The sequence below is a fragment of the Podarcis gaigeae genome (genome assembly GCF_964106915.1).
Source record: "Podarcis gaigeae genome assembly, chromosome: 4".
Taxonomy (NCBI): domain Eukaryota; kingdom Metazoa; phylum Chordata; class Lepidosauria; order Squamata; family Lacertidae; genus Podarcis; species Podarcis gaigeae.
In genome coordinates, this window is record NC_139677.1 from 104,997,218 (window position 1) to 105,016,572 (window position 19,355).

The 19,355-nt window shown below is 49.9% G+C and overlaps 1 protein-coding gene across 7 annotated transcripts in view; it reads right to left on the reverse strand.

Moving 5' to 3' along the window:
- NUP98 (nucleoporin 98 and 96 precursor) overlaps window positions 1-19,355 on the reverse strand; it is a 46,182-nt gene that overhangs the window by 7,839 nt on the left and 18,988 nt on the right. For 4 of the 7 annotated variants that reach the window (XM_083735845.1, XM_083735849.1, XM_083735850.1 and 1 more), the window contains 19 exons: window positions 18,449-18,541; window positions 17,669-17,809; window positions 16,589-16,722; window positions 15,787-15,974; window positions 15,087-15,203; window positions 12,785-13,095; window positions 11,718-11,831; window positions 10,557-10,695; window positions 10,268-10,445; window positions 9,400-9,564; window positions 8,447-8,623; window positions 7,516-7,675; window positions 5,924-6,350; window positions 4,591-4,823; window positions 3,553-3,822; window positions 2,516-2,673; window positions 2,172-2,315; window positions 1,422-1,561; window positions 92-313 (listed from right to left, as the gene is read on the reverse strand). In XM_083735845.1, the coding sequence (XP_083591971.1) occupies window positions 92-313; window positions 1,422-1,561; window positions 2,172-2,315; window positions 2,516-2,673; window positions 3,553-3,822; window positions 4,591-4,823; window positions 5,924-6,350; window positions 7,516-7,675; window positions 8,447-8,623; window positions 9,400-9,564; window positions 10,268-10,445; window positions 10,557-10,695; window positions 11,718-11,831; window positions 12,785-13,095; window positions 15,087-15,203; window positions 15,787-15,974; window positions 16,589-16,722; window positions 17,669-17,809; window positions 18,449-18,541 (3,511 nt within the window). The remainder of the gene's footprint in view (window positions 1-91; window positions 314-1,421; window positions 1,562-2,171; window positions 2,316-2,515; window positions 2,674-3,552; window positions 3,823-4,590; window positions 4,824-5,923; window positions 6,351-7,515; window positions 7,676-8,446; window positions 8,624-9,399; window positions 9,565-10,267; window positions 10,446-10,556; window positions 10,696-11,717; window positions 11,832-12,784; window positions 13,096-15,086; window positions 15,204-15,786; window positions 15,975-16,588; window positions 16,723-17,668; window positions 17,810-18,448; window positions 18,542-19,355) is intronic. The other 3 variants (XM_083735847.1, XM_083735851.1, XM_083735848.1) reach the window with 1 other exon arrangement.

The window sequence follows — 19,355 nt, forward strand, 5'->3', positions numbered from 1 at the left end:
ATGCACCTCCCTCCTCCCATGGGAAGAAATCCGATAAAACCCACACACCCACTAAACAGCCCTGCAAGACAAAGGAGGGCTGCACACTTACTTTGCACTGGGGGTGTGAAGAAGCACAAAGATGGCCCATTCCCACAGCCCCTCGCTCTCCAGCTGGGCTGCAAAGCTGGCGTTCAGCACTCCCTGGCATTGCTCTGAGAGGTGGGTGTAATTTAAGGCACGCAGCACTTCCCACAGGTGCCAGCTGAGGCGGTAGTCCAAGGGGTCAGCTGTTATGCTCTTCGGGTCAAGCAGCTGGTGGAGATCGTAACACCTGCAAGGGAACACGAGGAAGGAAGGAAGCAGCATAAGCCGGCTGGCCACAGCGGGGCCCACACTCCAGTTCACGGTGCTGTACGCCGAAAGACTTTCCAAGGAAGCAGAAGGGTCTGTATGTCCAGGCCTAAATGGCAAACCCGGGGCAAACGCTTTGGGGGGAAATGAGCTTTCATGAGACTAGCAGGACTGCCCACAGCCACATACAAGAGAGAAGTCATTCCCTGGCATCAATGCATCTTCCTCTCTCCCTCTCTGCCCCAATACTGAATTCTGAATGAGCCATAGAGACATTCCAGTGTTAGGCCCAATATCCACTGGAGAGGAATCATAACTAGAACTCTTAAGCTGGGGACGACAAAGAAGCAGTGTTGATAAACTAAATCCCCACCACTGTTAAGCTTCTAGGGTCCTGGACTTCAGTATCCCCCTCCACACAATACATACAGGAGTGGAGGGAAAGGGGTATTGTATGTCCCATGGCTGACGGGCACACAACTTTCTGTTTATGTTCCCCCCTTCCCCCACCAGGCACACTTTTTAAAAACACTTTAGAACATAAGAACACGAGGAGAGCCTGCTGGACCAGACTGGTGGCCAATCTTATTTCACAGCTATCTCACAGTGGCCAACCAGATGGCTGTAAATTGATTTGGGACTTTTTAAGCAGGATGCTTACCATTCCTCTTCTCCCAAACCTTTGGCTAATTAAACTATCTATGGTCTTTTAAACTGTGGGGGGGGGGAGGGGGGTGTTATTGCTTTCATTTGTTACTATGGTATGTATTTTTGTGGTATGTATTTTCAAATTGTAAACCACCCTCTGATCCTCGTATGAAGGGTGGCATAGAAATTTAATAAACAATAATGATATCTGGGGATCTCCTCCCCGCAGAGTGGGCAGAAACCAGGATCTTCTTGGTAGGTCATTACATTTGCAGCATAACCTGAGTTCACAAGGAGGAAAGAGATTCCAGAGGGACAGCCTTGTGAAGTCTGTTGCAAAGGGTCTTGTGTCACCTTAAAAGACCAAAAGATTTACGAGAGCTGAATATCTGCAGAGCAGAGTCCGCCTTCAGCAGGTGCAGGAAAACAGGAAGAGTTACCTATCACTGTAGAGCTTTAGCAGGTGAAAGCACACGTCTCGGAGTGGGTGTTGTTGATCGCCTTCCTCAATCACACAGCCTGAGCCTTCCAGATATGGAGGCAGCGGAGAGCAAGCATACTTCTCTCCCTCCGAGGAGTCCTGCGAACACAATACCAGTGACAGGTATCTGAAGAAGTGTGCATGCACACGAAAGCTCATACCAAGAACTGACTTAGTTGGTCTTTAAGGTGCTACTGGAAGGAATTTTTTTGTTTTGACAATACCAGTGAGTGAGGGGAAGCAGCTGCAGGAAGAAGGAAAGGCCTCTCTCTTGCGTATGCCTGTTCCGAGGGGGCACTAGAGAGACGTTGGGGTAGGGAGCTGGAAACTGAGCTGGAACCTTGTCTCTCCCGCCTTCCCTCCCCACAAGGCAAGTTTGACAGGTGGGGAATGGCTGCCAATTCCACAGGATCAGAGGCAGCAGGAGGAGAGGGGGGCCTGCTCTCACGTCCTGCTTATGGGCTTCCGGTGGGGGTCTCTGGGTGTCCCTTGTGGGAAACCAGATGCAGACCTAGACACAGACATTTAGTCTGTTCTAGAACATCGGTGATGTTCCTGCATATGCCAAAGAGCAAAGGGAGCTCAGCAGAGGCACAGCACATCATCCTGTCCTTCCTTCAGGAGGCAGCAACAGGCCGGAGTGCCTCAGCTCTAGGGATAGGGCTCAAGGCTGGCCCTCTGGCCAAACAGGACTGCGACTTCCGCCTACCTGGAATGCGGCTTCATACATGCTGAGGGCCTTGGAAAGAGGCGCTGTAGAAGGAAGCAGGTACCAGAGGTGGATGGCGAGAGAACGCTTCCAATCCAGATGGGCGCAGATGTTGATGCTCCTCCTCTCTGACAAATGCCACACCTGCAGAAGTGAGGGAAAGGGCCAAGGCAGAGTGTCAGTGTGGGCCAGGCACAGAGCCCAACACAGTAGCTGTGCTGTGCAAGAGGGACACCCACAGAGGCTCGCTGGCCTGGTGACGGCGTTGTGTGTACATGTGACCCTAACGCAACTGGTCAAGCAGTGCCCAGGGTTGACAAGCAAGCCCGGGCTCCGCAACTCACCGGCTTGCCAGCTAAAAGGGCAAAGATGTGCAGCCTCTCCTCCTGGATGAAGCAGTCCGCCTGTAGCTGATGCCAGTCTGCCAGCTGCATGGCAAGGAGCTCCCGGACATCCTGGCTCCCTGCCAGCTGCGAGAGCAGCAGAGCCAGCCGATGGTCCCCTGTAAGGCAACAGCAGCACGTCAGAAGAGACACAAACCCCAGTGAGCAGCCTCTCCTGAAATGTAAACTACTTGGACGCAGGGACGGGCTTGCTTGGCCAAAAGATGGCAGTAGTGCAGACATTGGTGCTCTAGCACATATTTTGGAGGGGGCAGGACCACACTGACTTGGGCAGAAAATAACTGCCCATAGGAAAACCAAGTCCAGCTACATGATAGATGGCTTCTTGCTTGGGGAGTGCTGCATGTAGCCCACCCTCAATATCATCAGCAAGGATCGGTTGATTTAAGCCTGTTGTAAGGCAGGGGTGTGTTTTTTTTGGTGTTGCTCACCTAGAAATTCAAGAAGCTGATCTAGTTGGGAAGACACACCCAAATCCCCTTCCAATCCTTTTCTAGGGAGCAGCTAAAGCAGAGAAGAATGAGGGGTGAAGAGTTTACAAAGGAACTCTGCATTTCCCTCCTACCAGCCCTGCAGAAACAAACAACACTGGTGGCGGGCAGAACTTCCTCGGGCCAATGCTCTTTGCTGTGCTGAAGGAAGCCAAATTTATGTCAAGATGCGGGCAAAGGAGAGCTTTCCTCTTGGCGCTGGCACTTTCCAAGGAACAGACAAGCACCTTTCCGCAAGGCTGGGCCTTCATCCAGGGAAACCCACTACTAAGCCACCTACTTCTCTCCTGAGACTCCTCTCTCTGGAGGCAGAAGGGCCTCCAATGCCCTGACCACAGGAAGGGGCAGCCTGTAATTCAGGATTCTGCCTGCTGCGCCCTCTCCAGGCAACCCGCTAAGCAGCACTGGCAGTACACCATTTCTGCCCACGGGATCCAGCAGATTCCTTATTAGATCCTGGCTCCAGGTGAAAAGCCGCCCTCTTACCAGAATGTTGCGCCAGCCGGCAAGCTTCGCTGATCTGCTTCCCAGTAAGGTAGCTGAAGACGGCCTGGGCGGGGCTGTCGTTCTGGGCAAGCGAGACCTCGTTCTTGATCCGCTCAGCAGCCGTTTGCGACAGCCAGCGGGAGAAGGCTCTCCGGCGCTCCAGAGCAAGGACGTACTCCGTGGGCTCATCCAGGCGGGCCTCCAGCTCCTTCAAGTGGCCCCAGAGCGCCTCACACAGGGTCCACACCAAGCACCAGTCTTTCACTGCAGCTGGCGAGAGGGCAGAGAGAGATCAGCACACGACCCTGCAGGCCTGCCCTGTGCTATCCCATAATGCAGCAGCAAACAGGGTCCCAGCCGCACACATGCAGCAGGGGGCTCCTAAGGCCATTCCACCCTTACCCCACACTGTGCACTGCTACCTCTGCTCTGTCAATCACCTGCCTCTCTCTGCTTGTGGCCAGCTGTGATCTGGACCATGAAGGTGAGGCCAGAAATACCCAGGGCCACCAAGTCACCTTGGGCCTTCCAATTCTATGAAGGCAGCAAGGGTCCGCAAAAGCTCACACCTGATCCTGCCAAGATGCTGCAGTTTTTGGCCCCTTGAAGTTGCATCCATAGCAAGAAAGACCAAGGAATCTCTTCTGTTCCTAGCACCCAGCTGCTCCCCATGCATCACAGCTTGGGAGGTCAACAGCAGCTGCTGGAGACAGCAGGAGGCCGGCCTGTTACCAGAACGCCCCGCCTCGCTGTGTCTTCCACGGTGACTCTGCTCTAAAACAGGTGCTGGGGCATGAGCCCATGGTGGGACATGAGACTGGGGCATGGAAAGATGCTAAGCAGTGACTCAATGCCTGCATGCACCATCTACCACTGGCCAAGGCAGAATTGCCTCTTCACAGCCACAGGACAGAGCAGGCTCTCCTCAAAAAGCTGGTTCAAAAAGCCCTCCCCCAACATGACAGGAGCTCAACCTGACATTTCCAATTCCTCCACACACCCCCATTCCTTTTCTTTGGCATCCAGTTTTGTGCCCACCTTCTTCCCTTTCTTCTGGGTCTGCAGACGTCTCCGTTGCCCACCGGGCATACTCATGAATAGCAGCTACGCCAGGGTTGGGAGTCAGGAAAGGGCACGGCTCATCCATGTGAACAGTGCTCTGCTTCAGCTTGATCTCCAGTGGAACAAGGTATGAGTCTAGGTCCTCGTCAGCTGCCTTTCCTTCCAAGCTCAGCTTCTCCACGTGAACCTTAAAGGGAGACTCCGAGAGCCTGCAGAGGCATCGGGAACACAGATCAAGGGAGGTGAGTGGCTCTGTCACGGCAATATTCGATTATTTAAAAATAAGCACAGGCTGCCTTCTAAATAATATGCACTCAAGTAAGCTTACAAATTAAGCACAGCTTCAAAAGTTTAAGCATGGGGTAAGTAGGTGGTGGGAAGCATTTTCTCAAAGACCCCACATTGCTTCTCCGTTTGTGGGTTTATTCACAAACATCCATTGGATAAAACAGCACAGAATTTCAGCCAAGCCATTATTAGCTTAAAAGGAGCGCCATAGTAAGAAAATATTCATCATACACAGCCCCTATGCATTGAAAGACGACAAGGCGACAAACTCAGCAGTTTCCAACGGTTATAACCAGAAAGCTTTGCTGCTTCTGAAGGAGCCAAGTGATGCCAAGGTGCTGTGCTGAGAGAGTTGCCTCTCTATATTATTGGAAGATGGCAATTTCTGCCAGGAGAGACCAATATGCCCGGTCCTGGAAAAGGTTTCTGTTATGCTGCTAGTGAGCTCAGGACAAGGTAGGGAGAGGGAACCTGCTCTGCTGAAGGAAGACCAGCACTCGACTGCTTTGGGGTTTTCTTACAACAACCCCCCCCCCTCCAAAGCAATACATAAATTTTAGGAAATACAGTGGTACCTCGGGTTACAAACTCCACTACCCAGGAAGTGGTTGCTCCAGGTTAAGAACTTTTCCACAGGATAATAACGGAAATCGCGCGCCAGCGGTGGAGTGGCAGCAGGAGGCCCCATTAGCAAAAGCACGCTTCAGAGTTAAGAACTGTTTCAGGTTAAGAATAGACCTCTGGAACGAATTAAGCACCGAGGTACCACTGTAAACAAAAACCCAGGGCAGGAATGACTGCTCTTGCAGTGCAGCCGAACTCCAGATACCAAGTGCAGCAGGCTGAGAAAAGGGCATGAGGTTTCCCCACCCACCCTCTAGAGTGAACAGGTAAGAAGAAATTAGTTCTGCCTCTGTGGGAAAAGCCCACATCAGTACAAACTAGACTAGCCAGCCAGATAACTCAGCTCACTGCACAACACTTTGGAAGACTGATATTTAAGAACAGAATAACGTCTCACTGTTTAGGAGCAACAGGCGTTGGCAAGAATCCATACTCCATGGATTCGTTGCGGAGATCTTCTGGCTCGCTCAATGTGCTCAGTTGTTCCCCGCTGTGGACGAGGATCCGGTTGGGCCCCCAGCCGACACGGAAGGAGCGTCCCATGAAGAGGGCCATATCCTTCAGCAGCCTTCCTTTCCCGTAGGTGACAGACTTCTCCAGAGGCACCAGATCGGGATGCCTGCGGACGCCCACCGTTTTCAGCGGCATGTCAGGCTCCAGGCTGGGCATTGTGAATGCGCCGGTCAGCGGAGAACCGAGGGACCAAGGCGGGGCAGGAAGAGTGCTGGCCAGCAAGGAAGTTCTTGGACTGCGTCTGTCTTGGAGGGAAGTAGATGGGACGCGTAAAGATCCGCCTGAGAGTCTTGACTGCAGCAGCCCACCAACTAAGGAGGAGAAGGAAGGCCTTGATTAGGAAGACAAGACTTCTGACAGATCACCATTCTAACAGCCCAGCCACCCAAAAGCATGCTTCTGGACACAAGTGCGCTGGTTTCCGGTGGCCTGAGGGAAGGTTGCAACGTGCCTACTGCTCCCCAATTCAGGACTCGGGCAGCAGTATTTCAAACCAGCTGAAGCTTCCAGGCCTTCATTCAAGGCCAAAAGTTACAGTCACAATCCTCAGTGAATGATTGGTTCAGACCTGTGTGTACATCACCTTATCATGCAGCTGAATGGGTGAATGGACTCCACGAAAAAAACTGACGTTACCTATGATGCGTTAGTTGTCACTCTGCAATCTTAAACCTCGAGTTTCCACAGCAACATGTGAGGAACCCTTATGAGAGCCCCGTAGGTTTCATCCTGAACTTTGCTCAGGTTGTGGGATCATGTCACTTTGCTGAGGTCGTGTGCGTTAATGTCTGTCTATGTGCAGAAATGGTATATGCAGCACTGCTCTGGAATCCCAAACACTCATGTCTGGTTTTCTTCAGGGTTGGTGAGCCTTGGACCCGCCCCACTCCTGTTCTAAACTGATTACAATGTGTGGGCTTTTTCCTAAATAGATCCCAAATGCTCCCCCTGGTTCAACATTAGAGCAGCCGGAATAATACATCAAAGAACATAGTATTTGTAAACTGACTAATACAGACTGGTCACTGGTGTTTGCAGTGACACTTTGTGTTGTGAAAAGCCCAAAGGCCTCACTCCTCTGTTTAATGACAGACCACATCCCCCAAAGTGCCTGGGGTGCCTTAGAGGGGCTTACTCTCCCCCACCCTCCTCAAAATGCTTCCTTACTTCTTTTACTTAATTTACTGGACACCATTCCAAAAAGTCTTAAAAGTGGCTCATACACAGTAGGAAAATTCACAGAGCACTACTCAACAAACATCCAAGTCTTGGAAATGTAGCATTAACCAATTTATTTTTAATTTAATCCTTTGTTGAACAGAGTCCCAAAGGCCAAGCAATGAGAGGAACTGCCTTGCAGCGATGTGCTAAGCATAACGTCAGGTTAGCCTCAGAAAGTATGTCCCAAGCAGAGCTTAGCAGTTAAGAACCATTTCCCCCTTGGCGCCAGCACAAAGACCAGGGTTCTTACTGTACCTGAGGGGCGGCTCTTGCGTCCGCGCATCAAGGAGGAGATGGGAAGTCTGGGGGAACAGAGGTCTTGGGATGTGTCCACTGGCGCAGCTTGCTTGCCAAAACGGTGGTCCAGGATCAGGTCCAAGTCCTCCTCATCCACAAGCAAGGAAGCTTTCATGATCTGAAAACAAGTACAGAACAAGGTCATCATATATCACAGGCGGCTTTTAAGAAGCTGAAGGTTTTGTTTTTTCTTTGGTGTGCTTATTCAATATCCACTGACATAACAATGCTAAAAGCAAGAGATAAAACCAATGAGTTAAAAATGAACCTTTGTCCAGTTACTGTAAATGGACCTTTTAGGTTTCTGACATTCAGAGACCCCCAGTTTGAGGGCTGCATCTTCTGACTGGTCCAAAGGCAGGGCATGTGACTTGTAAATATGTTCAGCAGGGGTGGGGAAGCTCTGGCATGGAGGCCGATTCTGGCATGCCGGGAGTCCAATTTGGCCTGTGAGGCCCTCTACCCCAAACCACACCCACCCATTTCTTTCAGATGCTCAAAGAGAAGCCCAGGGATGCTGCACTTGGAGCCCTGATGGTCAGAAATCCAAAGCTCAGGGCCTGGTGTCAAAGTGATGTCAGAGGGGCAGCCCTGCCCACCTGCCAAATCTGTCCCACCTGGGATAGGGAGAGAAAGATCTGTCCTGCTGCCCAGAAAAGGCAGCTTTGGCCAACCTGATGCCTTCTAGATGTACTGAACTATAACTCCCACCAGCCCCTGCCAGCACAGCAAAGGAGAATCCATGGTGACATGATAGAAGCAAACCACAGAAGGCTCAGAGAAGAGTGAAGAGCAGGTATACCCGGTTATAGGAACAAGTGGTGAGGTCTGAGTCCAAGACCAAAGGAGGACCCTACCAGGCAAGCAACACAAACGAGAAGGGGCTCACCTGCAATGTGTGAGGGTTGATGTCCAGAGAGGATGCGATGTGTGCAGAAGCTGGCACTGGTTCCTGCTCCTCTGCAAAACTCTCTTCCGTGACCAAGTCCTGGGCCGGCTCCTGAGTGATGTCTGCCATGTCACTGTCAAATTCCACAACCTTCCCAAGCTGCTCAACGTCTGGGCTCTGTAGGCATCAGGAGTTAAGAGGCAATGCAATACAGATCCAAAACAGCGGAGCATGTAATAAACATCTACCACGAAAGATCAGCAGAGCCCAGGCCTCCCACCCCAGTTCTGGATGTGGCCGAGTGCCCCACACAGAGCAGCTGCTGAGCTGGCAAAGCAAGTATCATGTAGGACTGGAGACAGAGACCAGCGTGGCAATGCCATGTCACAATAGGCGGTGTTAGGCTGGCATCATCATGGCTCCTCCACTAAACCAAGTTCCAGGGAACGGCTTCAGGCAGGCAGAGGGAACGAGGCCAACTGTGGAAACCTAAGCTGCTGAAATTCTGACCTATTCCTTTGTTTTGTATCTTGCCCTTCCTCCTGAAGCACAGGAGAGCCAAAACAAACCCCTTTCCTATACATGCTGCTTCTAGACAAGCAACAAGGCTCACCTGTCCTCTTACATCCTGGATCATCAGGACCAGAAGAGAGAATTGCAGCTAGTTTTGTGGATGATTCATTAAAATTTGAGGAAAATACTAAAAATGATGCGGCAAAAAATGAAAAAAGAGAGAATTTCAGCCAGCCACTCTTGTGCCTTTTCTTGTCTTTATCATCAGCAAGGAGATCATGACCAATTTTCGCTTTGGGCAGGGATGGGTGGGGGGGGAGAGAAAAAGCAGAACCCCTGCACATTTGGAGACACCCCTCCTTCTCCTCTTCTGCCACTGAATAACTTATTTCAATCTTCCCTTTTACAAGGGCTCCAGTCCACATATTTCTTTCCCTTACCTTGGAAGGAGGTGCTGGTTTCCCACCTAGAGCCATTTGCTGAGACGCCAACAGGCCCGGCGGGGGCACTTGAGCCGTTTTCTGTTTCTTTGCCTCGACTTTCGATGGGTGCTCCTCATCTTCCTCATCAGAATCTTGCAAACCGTATTTTGAGAAGTGAGCCACCTGGACAGAAACCAAAGCCAGCATAGGTGATGGCCTGAACTAGTAGCTTGTGCACATCAGTAAGTGAAGACAATATCCTGCCTGTCAAGTTATACTGGTGGCCGGGACACCAGAGATTGGGAACCTGCAGTTGATACTGGGCTCCAGCTCCCATCTGCTGCAGCCAAAAGTGGCACCAATGGTTAAAGATGACGGGAGCTGGTTTGACAACATCCCGGGGGGTAGGGATGCAGAGAAGCAGCACAGGCTCCCATTCCTTTGGCAGATGAAGTATTTCTGAGGAGTCGCCAAAATGGGGCAGTTGGAATTTTGTGCAAACAATAGTGTAAATTTGCAATTATCCTTACCTGTGCCTTAAAATTTTCCAGGCCAAGGAAAGAAAAAAAAACTTTGGTATAGAAGCTGGTTCCACTTACTTATAAAGGTAAAGGTAAAGGTACCCCTGCCCATACGGGCCAGTCTTGCCAGACTCTGGGGTTGTGCGCCCATCTCACTCAAGAGGCCAGGGGCCAGCGCTGTCCGAAGACACGTCCGGGTCACGTGGCCAGCGTGACATCGCTGCTCTGGTGAGCCAGAGCTGCACACGGAAACGCCGTTTACCTTCCCGCTAGAAAGCGGTCCCTATTTATCTACTTGCACCCAAGGGTGCTTTCAAACTGCTAGGTTGGCTGGCGCTGGGACCGAGCAACACAGCTGTTATTACCTTGAATACCCACGAACCAGTTTCAGGGCGGTACTCCTTGAACTGGGCGCCCTGCTTCCGGGAGACAGCCTCCAGCCTGCCTTCGTAGTTCATTTCGGTGAGCCGTTCTGGGCTCTTTATCAGGCAACGCGAGGTTTTGTCAGTGGGCCAAACACCATCCAAAGTGACCTCAGCTCTCCTGTTAAGAAACAAAGAGGGTTAATGGAGGCCAGAGAGGCAAAGACTCCTAACAGATGAACTAGCGTGTTCACGGTGAACGTGAGCCAGCACTGGCTTGGTCTATATTTACCTGTTCAATCCTTTCCCAATGGGTGGCTTCTGCTCATCATCTGGGTAGACAATCACTTCTTTCCGGCGGATGTGCACAATCTCATCCAGGTTCAAGTTAGTCAGGTTCACTTCGCCTTCAAAGTAGATTGAGCCGTAGCCTAGGGAGGAGATGAACAGATTAGATGACAGCCCCTTCCAACTCTACAATTCTATGATCTCAGCATCAGCTTAACCCGGAGTGCTGCTGCAACAAAGCGATGGAAGCTCATTGGTCAAGTGTGCGCAATCACCAGAACTGGGAGTGTCTTAGAAATCTATGCAAGAAGCACACAAGCTGCAGCAGGAGTCTGGCGGCAACTCCCAGAAAGGTCTAGGGGGGACACACACCTAAACCAGCCCACAACCAGTTAATGCCGCAAATCAGGTTTTGCAATCATGTACTCTGGAGCGTCATTTATGCATCCAAGCAACTTTTAATTTGTGCACACTGTGTGCAGCTTTGTCATCTGTACTGTTACTGTGATCACATTCAAGAACTGATGGGTTTAAGTGCATGTACACTGCATGTGTTGCAATATACCAGAGGTAGGTAGGCAACCTAAGGCCAGGGGGCCGGATGCGGCCCAATTGCCTTCTAAATCCGACCTGCGGACGGTCCGGGAATCAGTGTGTTTTTACATGAGTAGAATGTGTACTTTTATTTAAAAAGCATCTCTGGGTTATTTGTGGGGCATAGGAATTAGTTCATATTTTTTTCCAAAATATAGTCCGGCCCCCCACATGGTCTGAGGGACGGTGGATCAGCCTATGGCTGAAAAAGTTTGCTGACCCCTGCAATATGCTATTATTATTATTATTACTTGAGGAAAGAGACCGTGGGGACTCAACCACTAGGACTAATATCCAACAACCAGATTACTTGAAATGCTTAGGGGGAATTCTTCTGACCCTTCCTGACAAAATGAGGGCATGAGCTTGAGGGACTTTCAACACACAGGAACCTTTAGAGCAGATTCCGGAAAACTGTTGTGTGAATGGCCAGAGTAATTCTATAGACACGCCTAGTACTTTAACCATGTTTCAATGGCCTGAATTTGACCTTCACCCAGGTGGGACTTTCCTGGGCCTTGGGAAAGGCAGTTTCAGGAGAAAAGGTCTTTGTGCAGAGAAGCATCCTTACCTTTTCGGCCAATGGTGAAGTCTGTCACAATGCATTCTCCTTTGTCGCTTGTCATTTTGGCCAATTCTTCCATGGATGGAATGGTGTAGTAGCCAACTCGGGTTAAAACAATTCCTAAAAGAACCGAAACTGGTTGAAAGTCACTCCTTTCAGCAATTTCTGCAACAGGCACAGTAATTCATTTGCAGGCCAGAACAGCAAAGAAATGAGCCAGAGAATGCAGGTGTACCTACTCCAAGATTATAATACGTATGTAAGGGAGCAATAAAGGGACTCACTGAAGGAACTTTAGATTTACAACTGACTAAGGAGAAAAACACTCAGAAAACCTTAACCAAACACTGCCTCTGCAGTAGATTGCAAAGTGAATCAGTACCTATTAAAATTAGTTATGAAAAATGACAGCCACAAATCTTGCAGCATTCCTAGAAACACCTCAACGTTAGAAATGTTTTGGTTTTATTTTGGTAAGGCTGCAGGTGCAATCTGATGGTACAGATCCAGTTGCATGGCCTTGTATTGCCATGCTAGGGAAGGCAATACATGAGCAGGGCAGAGGAGAAAGGAGCGAAAGATCAAAGAAGCAGTAACTAGGATCTGGGTTCAAACTCACTGCCAGCGTTGGCAGCGCTAAGCTATACAGACATCAGGTCTGACACAACGTGAACCTGCTCCTTACACCCTGAAGCACATTCTTGGATAATTCACAAGACCGTTTTCTCAAAGGTCTGTCAATCCAAGCCGACTTTTGCTAGAGCCGTTTGGTGCATCGAAACCTGCACCGACTTGGATCGCAGGTCATCAAAATCTTCAGAAGGCCAACTCAGTGTTTGAAAATAATAGAAACACCAAGATTTGCTTTTTAAAAGAAGAAAATGCCACTTGAATGAGATCCAAGGGTAGAAAAGTCATGACCAGACAGAGTTTGAAGGACTGCAAATGACAATGTGCATTATAAGCAGCGCCCCCTCAATTCCTCTGCACAATTCCTACTTTCCCCAGTCTGTGCTTGGGGGCATTTCTGGGGGGGAGAAGAGCCCGACCACCAGAAGAACCAGCTGCCTCACCTGCCGGATGAGCCTGGTGCATGCCGTCCGCCTCCTCTTCCTGGTCCTCCTGCAGGGACTCCTCGTGGTAGGAGGCATCCTCGCTGCTGCCTTCCAGCCCGTTCCGCAGGGGAGGACGCACGTTCAGGGCGAGGAGGGTGTCGTCCACGTTGTTGTGGTGCTTGTGCATGGCGTTCTCGGGGGTCTGTGGGATGGGCTTGGCAATGGGGTTGGAGTAGTACCGCGTGACTTCACGAGGACGGTCCTCCTCCTCCTGCTGCTCTCCATCCTGCCGGTGGATCTCATCAACTGACCGGGAAAGGAAGTTGAATCTAAGGAAGCCACAACATTTAAGGTCCACCACGTGAGCCCCAAAGAAAAGGCTTCATAACCGAAATACAAACACACTGCTATAAAAAATAAACACTAGCTACCTAACTGGTGGGATGCAGGTGGCGCTGTGGGTTAAACCACAGAGCCTAGGGCTTGCCGATCAGAAGGTCGGCGGTTCGAATCCCTGCAATGGGGTCAGCTCCCGTTGCTTGGTCCCTGCTCCTGCCAACCTAGCAGTTCGAAAGCACGTCAAAGTGCAAGTAGATAAATAGGTACCACTCCAGCGGGAAGGTAAACGGCGTTTCCGTGCGCTGCTCTGGTTTGCCAGAAGCAGCTTAGTCATGCTGGCCATATGACCCGGAAGCTGTATGCCGGCTCCCTCGGCCAGTAAAGCAAGATGAGCGCCGCAACCCCAGAGTTGGCCATGACTGGACCTAATGATTAGGGGTCCCTTTACCTTTACCTAACTGGTAATGAACCTCTTGAAACATGCGTTTCTGCATGGATGGAATGCAAAGGCAACAACTGAACCAGAAGTTAGAAAGCTGATGCAGGATTTATTGGGCGTATTGACCTTCAGCTGTTAAGGGAACAGATCCATAGACCAAACCAATTCTGGCATCGCAGTGCAGAATCGCACAGGAAGCCTGACGTCACCACCGCCTTTAAAAATGCACATTGTGAAATTGCTTTGAAATGGATATTGTTCTAACTTAAGTAAAATGCATTTCTCAAATACACGACAGCTCCTATATGAAAACGTAGACTTTTCTGGACCAAGCGCCCTCTCTTTATTCTGTATGGGAGAGTCGGAGGGAGTTGGGAGTTTCCAATTTCCCCCTCCGATTTCACATGCACACAGTCCAAGGGCACATGCCCACAGCACCATAACATCCTTGGCTTTCCCTATAAATTAAGTTTCTGGTAGTCCAGGCTACTCAAGATAGACTTGAAAGGGTGTGAGCAATGCTCAGCTAGATCTCAGAAGACAAAGAGAGAGCGCTGAGCAGGATTTCCAGGAACGGTGGCTCCCCCGCCCTTCTTGAGAGCCAGTGTGGTGTAGTGGTTAAGAGCGGTAGTCTCCTAATCTGGGGAACCGGGTTCGCGTCTCCGCTCCTCCACATGCAGTTGCTGGGTGACCTTGGGCCAGTCACACTTCTCTGAAGTCTCTCAGCCCCACGCACCTCACAGAGTGTTTGTTGTGGGAGAGGAAGGGAAAGGAGATTGTTAGCCGCTTTGAGACTCCTGAAGGGGAGTGAAAGGCGGGATACCAAATCCAAACTCTTCTTCTTCTTCTTCTTCATAAGTACAGGCAACTCTCAGCTTCCATGGAGGTTACATTCCAGAGGTAAGTGCATATAGCCAAAACCGTGTATGGTCAAAATATTTGGGGTTCAGTGGCAGGTGAGATCACCAAAGTCTTTTCTTTCCCCTGTTACACAGTGTGAGCATTACTCAGGCAACACACAAAACCACTTCTCCACTGTAGAGAAGAATGGTCCGGATTCATAGTGCATATCCTTTACATTCTTGCTCCTGAAATGAATTCTGGCCATTGAGCCAAGCTAGTGGTGAGGAAGGAGAGCAGTTCCTTGGAGCACTAAAAATGAAGTCCTCCTTTGAACTGTCTGTAGGGAAGGAAGGCTGCTTACGTCTGTTTTGCTGCTACACTGCAACACTGCTCAATGACCCACCCTTGCATCGTGGTGTTCCCCTTCTGTTGTTAGATGTATTGGTTTTTATGTTTCTGTGCTTTTAGGTTTGTACATATTTTATGGGCTAATAGCCGTAAATAAATAAATTTGATTACTCAGGCAACACAAGGGGCACAACGTTCCCGGTGCCAAGCCTAGAACAGAGAAGACGACTTGCCCATGGTTTAAACCCAACAACTGCATGTGGAGCTGCGCCTTTAAGGCTGAGTCCGCTTACTTCAAAAAGGAAAACCTGACCAAAGTCCTGTTTTTTTAAGGTGTCCATGCAGACATACCGGTCTCCGGTCTCTGGGTACTCAGAGGGAGAGGCGAGGTCATCCGCTTCACAGTTGGTCGGAGAGAAAAGGCTGCTGGCCTTGATGCTCTTCAAAACTAGCTTCTTAATGCTTTTCCTAAGAAAGACCAAAAAGAGGAGAAATTAATCACTGCTGCCTCACTCCCTTACCTCCCCCCCCCTTAGTTCAACTTATTTTTAATTGCAGCCCCCATCACACCACAGAACTGGACTGTGGAAGCCCTTCTCTCCCCCACTGCAAGACACTGGAGGCTTTAGCTGGGCCAGCTGTGTGTGTGGTTTTCTTCTTTATTTAATGGCATTAAAGTGCTCCTTGTGAACTATTTTTTGCTGTGAAAAAGATAAGAGATGCCAGTGGTCTTTACCCAGTGGGCTGTGACCTATAATTGGGCTTCACCTTAACCACAGAGTGCGCTGCACCACCACCATATATATTGTGTTAAAGAGTTCAGGAAGAGCCACTGCGCCAACTGAAGCGTGCATTCTGGCTTTAATCCAGCTCTCGTTGGCCGTAATAGGTACTTGTTACTCTGTTCAAGATCATTAAGTACCAATTACCTCCAGCAAGAGCTGGATCAAAGCCAGAACGCAACACAGTTCAAGGCCATCGAGATATGCTGCCAGACACCTCACACTTCAGATCTGCAGGCACCCCAAGCCACATTAGAGCCAACACTTACTTGGGCATGAAGGCCCCGTTCGACAGGGCTGGCTCATCGTCATCCAGGCCGTCAAACAGGTGCGATTTAGAGGAGCCTGTGGTCTGCAAAGCTTTTGGACGCACCCTGGTCGCAGGGCGAGGAGTCAGCTTGTAGTGAGTAGGGGTGGTCAATGCCTTCTGGGCCGCCGGATTGGTTGGCTTCAGTCTCTGTGTACACACACACACACACACACAATTGCAAACTTGAGACGGCTATCCTATCAGATTCTCTCGCCCGCTTTTGCAGCAACCTCCTTTTCCTTCTCCCTCCCCAACAGACAGGCTGCTAACAGCGGTAGAGACAGACCGCTTCTGCAAGATGCCCAAGTTGATTGCTCACCCCTTTCATTCCACCCACGTTTGTAAGTTAATTATGTACTGTGTGAAGAAGTACCGTATTTTTTGCTCCATAAGACTCACTTTTCCCCTCCTAAAAAGTAAGGGGAAATGTGTGTGCGTCTTATGGAGTGAATGCAGGCTGCGCAGCTATCCCAGAAGCCAGAACAGCAAGAGGGATTGCTGCTTTCACTGCGCAGCAATCCCTCTTGCTGTTCTGGCTTCTGAGATTCAGAATATTTTTTTTCTTGTTTTCCTCCTCCAAAAACTAGGTGTGTCTTGTGGTCTGGTGCGTCTTATAGAGCGAAAAATACAGTACTTTCTGGTGCCTGTCCTGAATCAGTTTTAGCTCTGGATTCCAAAGTAGAAAAGCCTTCTCGGACCCTTTCTCAACCTGGCATAATCTAGTCACCCTCTCAGCCATGTCCCCTTCTCCCACAACAAACCTCCTCTTTCTTCTTTGGGTCAGACATCGGGTTTCTGAAGAGGGGGGAATCCCCAAAGGGCGAGTATGTCAAGCTGTTGAGGTGCTGCTGAAGAATCGCTTGCTGAGCGGCTGAAGCATTTGGGTCCGTCAAAGCTGAATGAATGAGAGGGGAAGACATCAGCCCAATATCCCCCCAAGGGGCTGTAACACCTCGCTGACAGAAGAGCAGGTGCCTGCAGTGAAGCAGGTAATCTATGTGGGGAAAGTGCTATCCTCCCCTAGAAGCTGCATCCACTGCACTGACTGACAAAAGCCATCCAATAAAAACAAAATGTTAGCGGGGCTTATAGGTTCAGCTACAAACCGTTCTCTTAATCCCTCAGGTTTTGGCGATATGAGGTAGAAACTGGGTCCCTGATTCAGTTGGAAACCACTTTTGGGAATTATTAACTTCTGGTATCTCCCACGGAGGACGTTAAGGTCCAAAAATGACAACATTTTGGAGGTCCCAGGTCGCAAAGTGGTTAGATTGGTCTCAACTAGGGCCAGGGCCTTTTCAGTACTGGCCCCGACTTGGTGGAACGCTCTTGTCACAAGAGACTAGGTCCCTGCGGGACTTGACTTCTTTCTACACGGCCTGCAAGACAGAGCTGTTCCGCCTGGCCTTTGGTTTGGACTCAGCCTGACCGTTATGTTTCCCTCCCCTTATGGTCTTGATTTATCAGCTACTTTTAAAATGAGGCTGCATTTTAACCTGTATTTTAAATTGTTTTGTTTTGTTTTCCCCTATTATGTTTTTACTGTGATTTTACTGGTGTTAGCCGCCCTGAGCCCAGCTCTGGCCGAGGAGGGCGGGGTATAAATAAAATTTATTATTATTATTATCTTAGTCCTGGAAACCTCTTGCTGCATTTCCAACACATGCCACACTTTGGTGAATTACATTCCCATTTGGAATTTGCCACATGGCTTTCTATACAAAAATGGACTGACGGGAGCTGGAGTCCAATGCTCAGAGGGACAATCAACTGGTGTGACCTCATGCAGGGCCCCTCTTCCACTTGAGTCCAGGCTATTCATTTGTGAATGAGACACTTACCCACCGCAGGCTGGGGAGCTCCAAAGCCCAGAGTAGCTGTTGACGTATTAAAACCAGGGGCGCCAAAGGCCCCTGTCCCCAGCGTATTCCCTAGTTTAGGCTGGGTGTTCCCAAACAGCGAAGTCTGTCCTGCGTTCAGGGCTACAGGAAGGAAGAGAAACAGAGCAGGTTGTGGAACGTCGACATGCGCAACTAGCAGCAAAACAGATGTAAGCAGCCTTCCTTCCCTACAGACAGTTCAAAGGAGGACTTCATTTTTAGTGCTCCAAGGAGCTGCTCTCCTTCCTCACCACTAGCTTGGCTCAATGGCCAGAATTCATTTCAGGAGCAAGAATGTAAAGGATGTGTGCTATGAATCCGGACCATTCTTCTCTACAGTGGAGAAGTGGTTTTGCTAACTGAAGGTCTCACAGGTGTGTCACTCTTTACAGTAAGGGCAGGAGCTGTCTGTGTGTGTGTGTGTGTGTGTGTGTGTGAGAGAGAGAGAGAGAGAGAGAGAGAGAGAGAGAGAGAGTTGGAACATACTGACGCCGACAACCACCATGAAGTTAGCTGGAGCGTCCAACATATTCAGTAACTAGAACGGCACAAGCAGCAGTAAGATAAAGGCAGCAAGATTTTGGTGAGAGTGGGGGGAAACAGCAGTTTAGAGAAGGAAGGGAAGTGGAAGCTTGCTGTTATGTTTAGTGAATCCCAATCATGGCACCAGAAACCTGGCTAAGTGCCAGAGAGAGGAAGGGGGGAAGCAGCTTCTGAGGGTGGCATCTTTCTATTCTTTACCTGTTCCGAATCCTGTTCCAAGTCCCGTGCCCAGAGCCCCAGCTGCAGGCTTGTTCCCAAACAGGCTATTTCCTGTGGTGTTTGCACCGAAACCTGCAAGTAAAGAACAGCAAGTGGCTGTGTTTGTCACCCAGGCCTCTCTCTCTCTTCCATGCAGGTGTTTGTCATGTGTTTTAATATTTTGTTGGAAACTGCCCCAAGTGGCTGGGGCCACACAGATGAACGGACGGCATACAGTCGCACCTCAGGTTACAGACACTTCAAGTTGCGTATTTTCCGGTTACGGACTGCCGAACCCCGGAAGTACCGGAACGGGTTACTTCCGGGTTGCGGTGGTCACGCACGCGCAGAAGCGCTAAATTGCACTTTGTGCATAAGCACCGAAACACAACCCATGCATGCACAAACGTACCCCTGAGAGTTGCGAACGTGCACCCCGCACGGATAACGTTCGCAACCTGAGCATCCACTGTATACAAAATAAAATTACTATTACTCTTATTATTGTTATTATTACTCTTATTATTACTATTACACAAGGCACAGCACATGGTCCGCCTGACATCACTAGCGCACACACAACCCACTTGCATTTCCAGAGGATGAAAGAAAATGGGGTTGCCTTTCACTCAAAAGTAGCATTCAGTTGAGAGGTTCCCGTCATCATCATCATCATCATCATCATCATCTGTACCCAGGAATCTTTTTTAGCTGCAGCATGAGCTGTTGTTCAAGAAGGTGCAAATGATTCCCTGACTCCCCACTCCCCAGGGAAGTCTGTCACCAAGACACTGAAGGAGGGTAACCCCTGGAAGGAATGAGAAGGGCTCTGAACTCTCTCCAGCTGTCTCCCCACACCTCTTCAATCACCAGCAGAGAGGCAGGGAAAATGTACTGCTGTTTGACT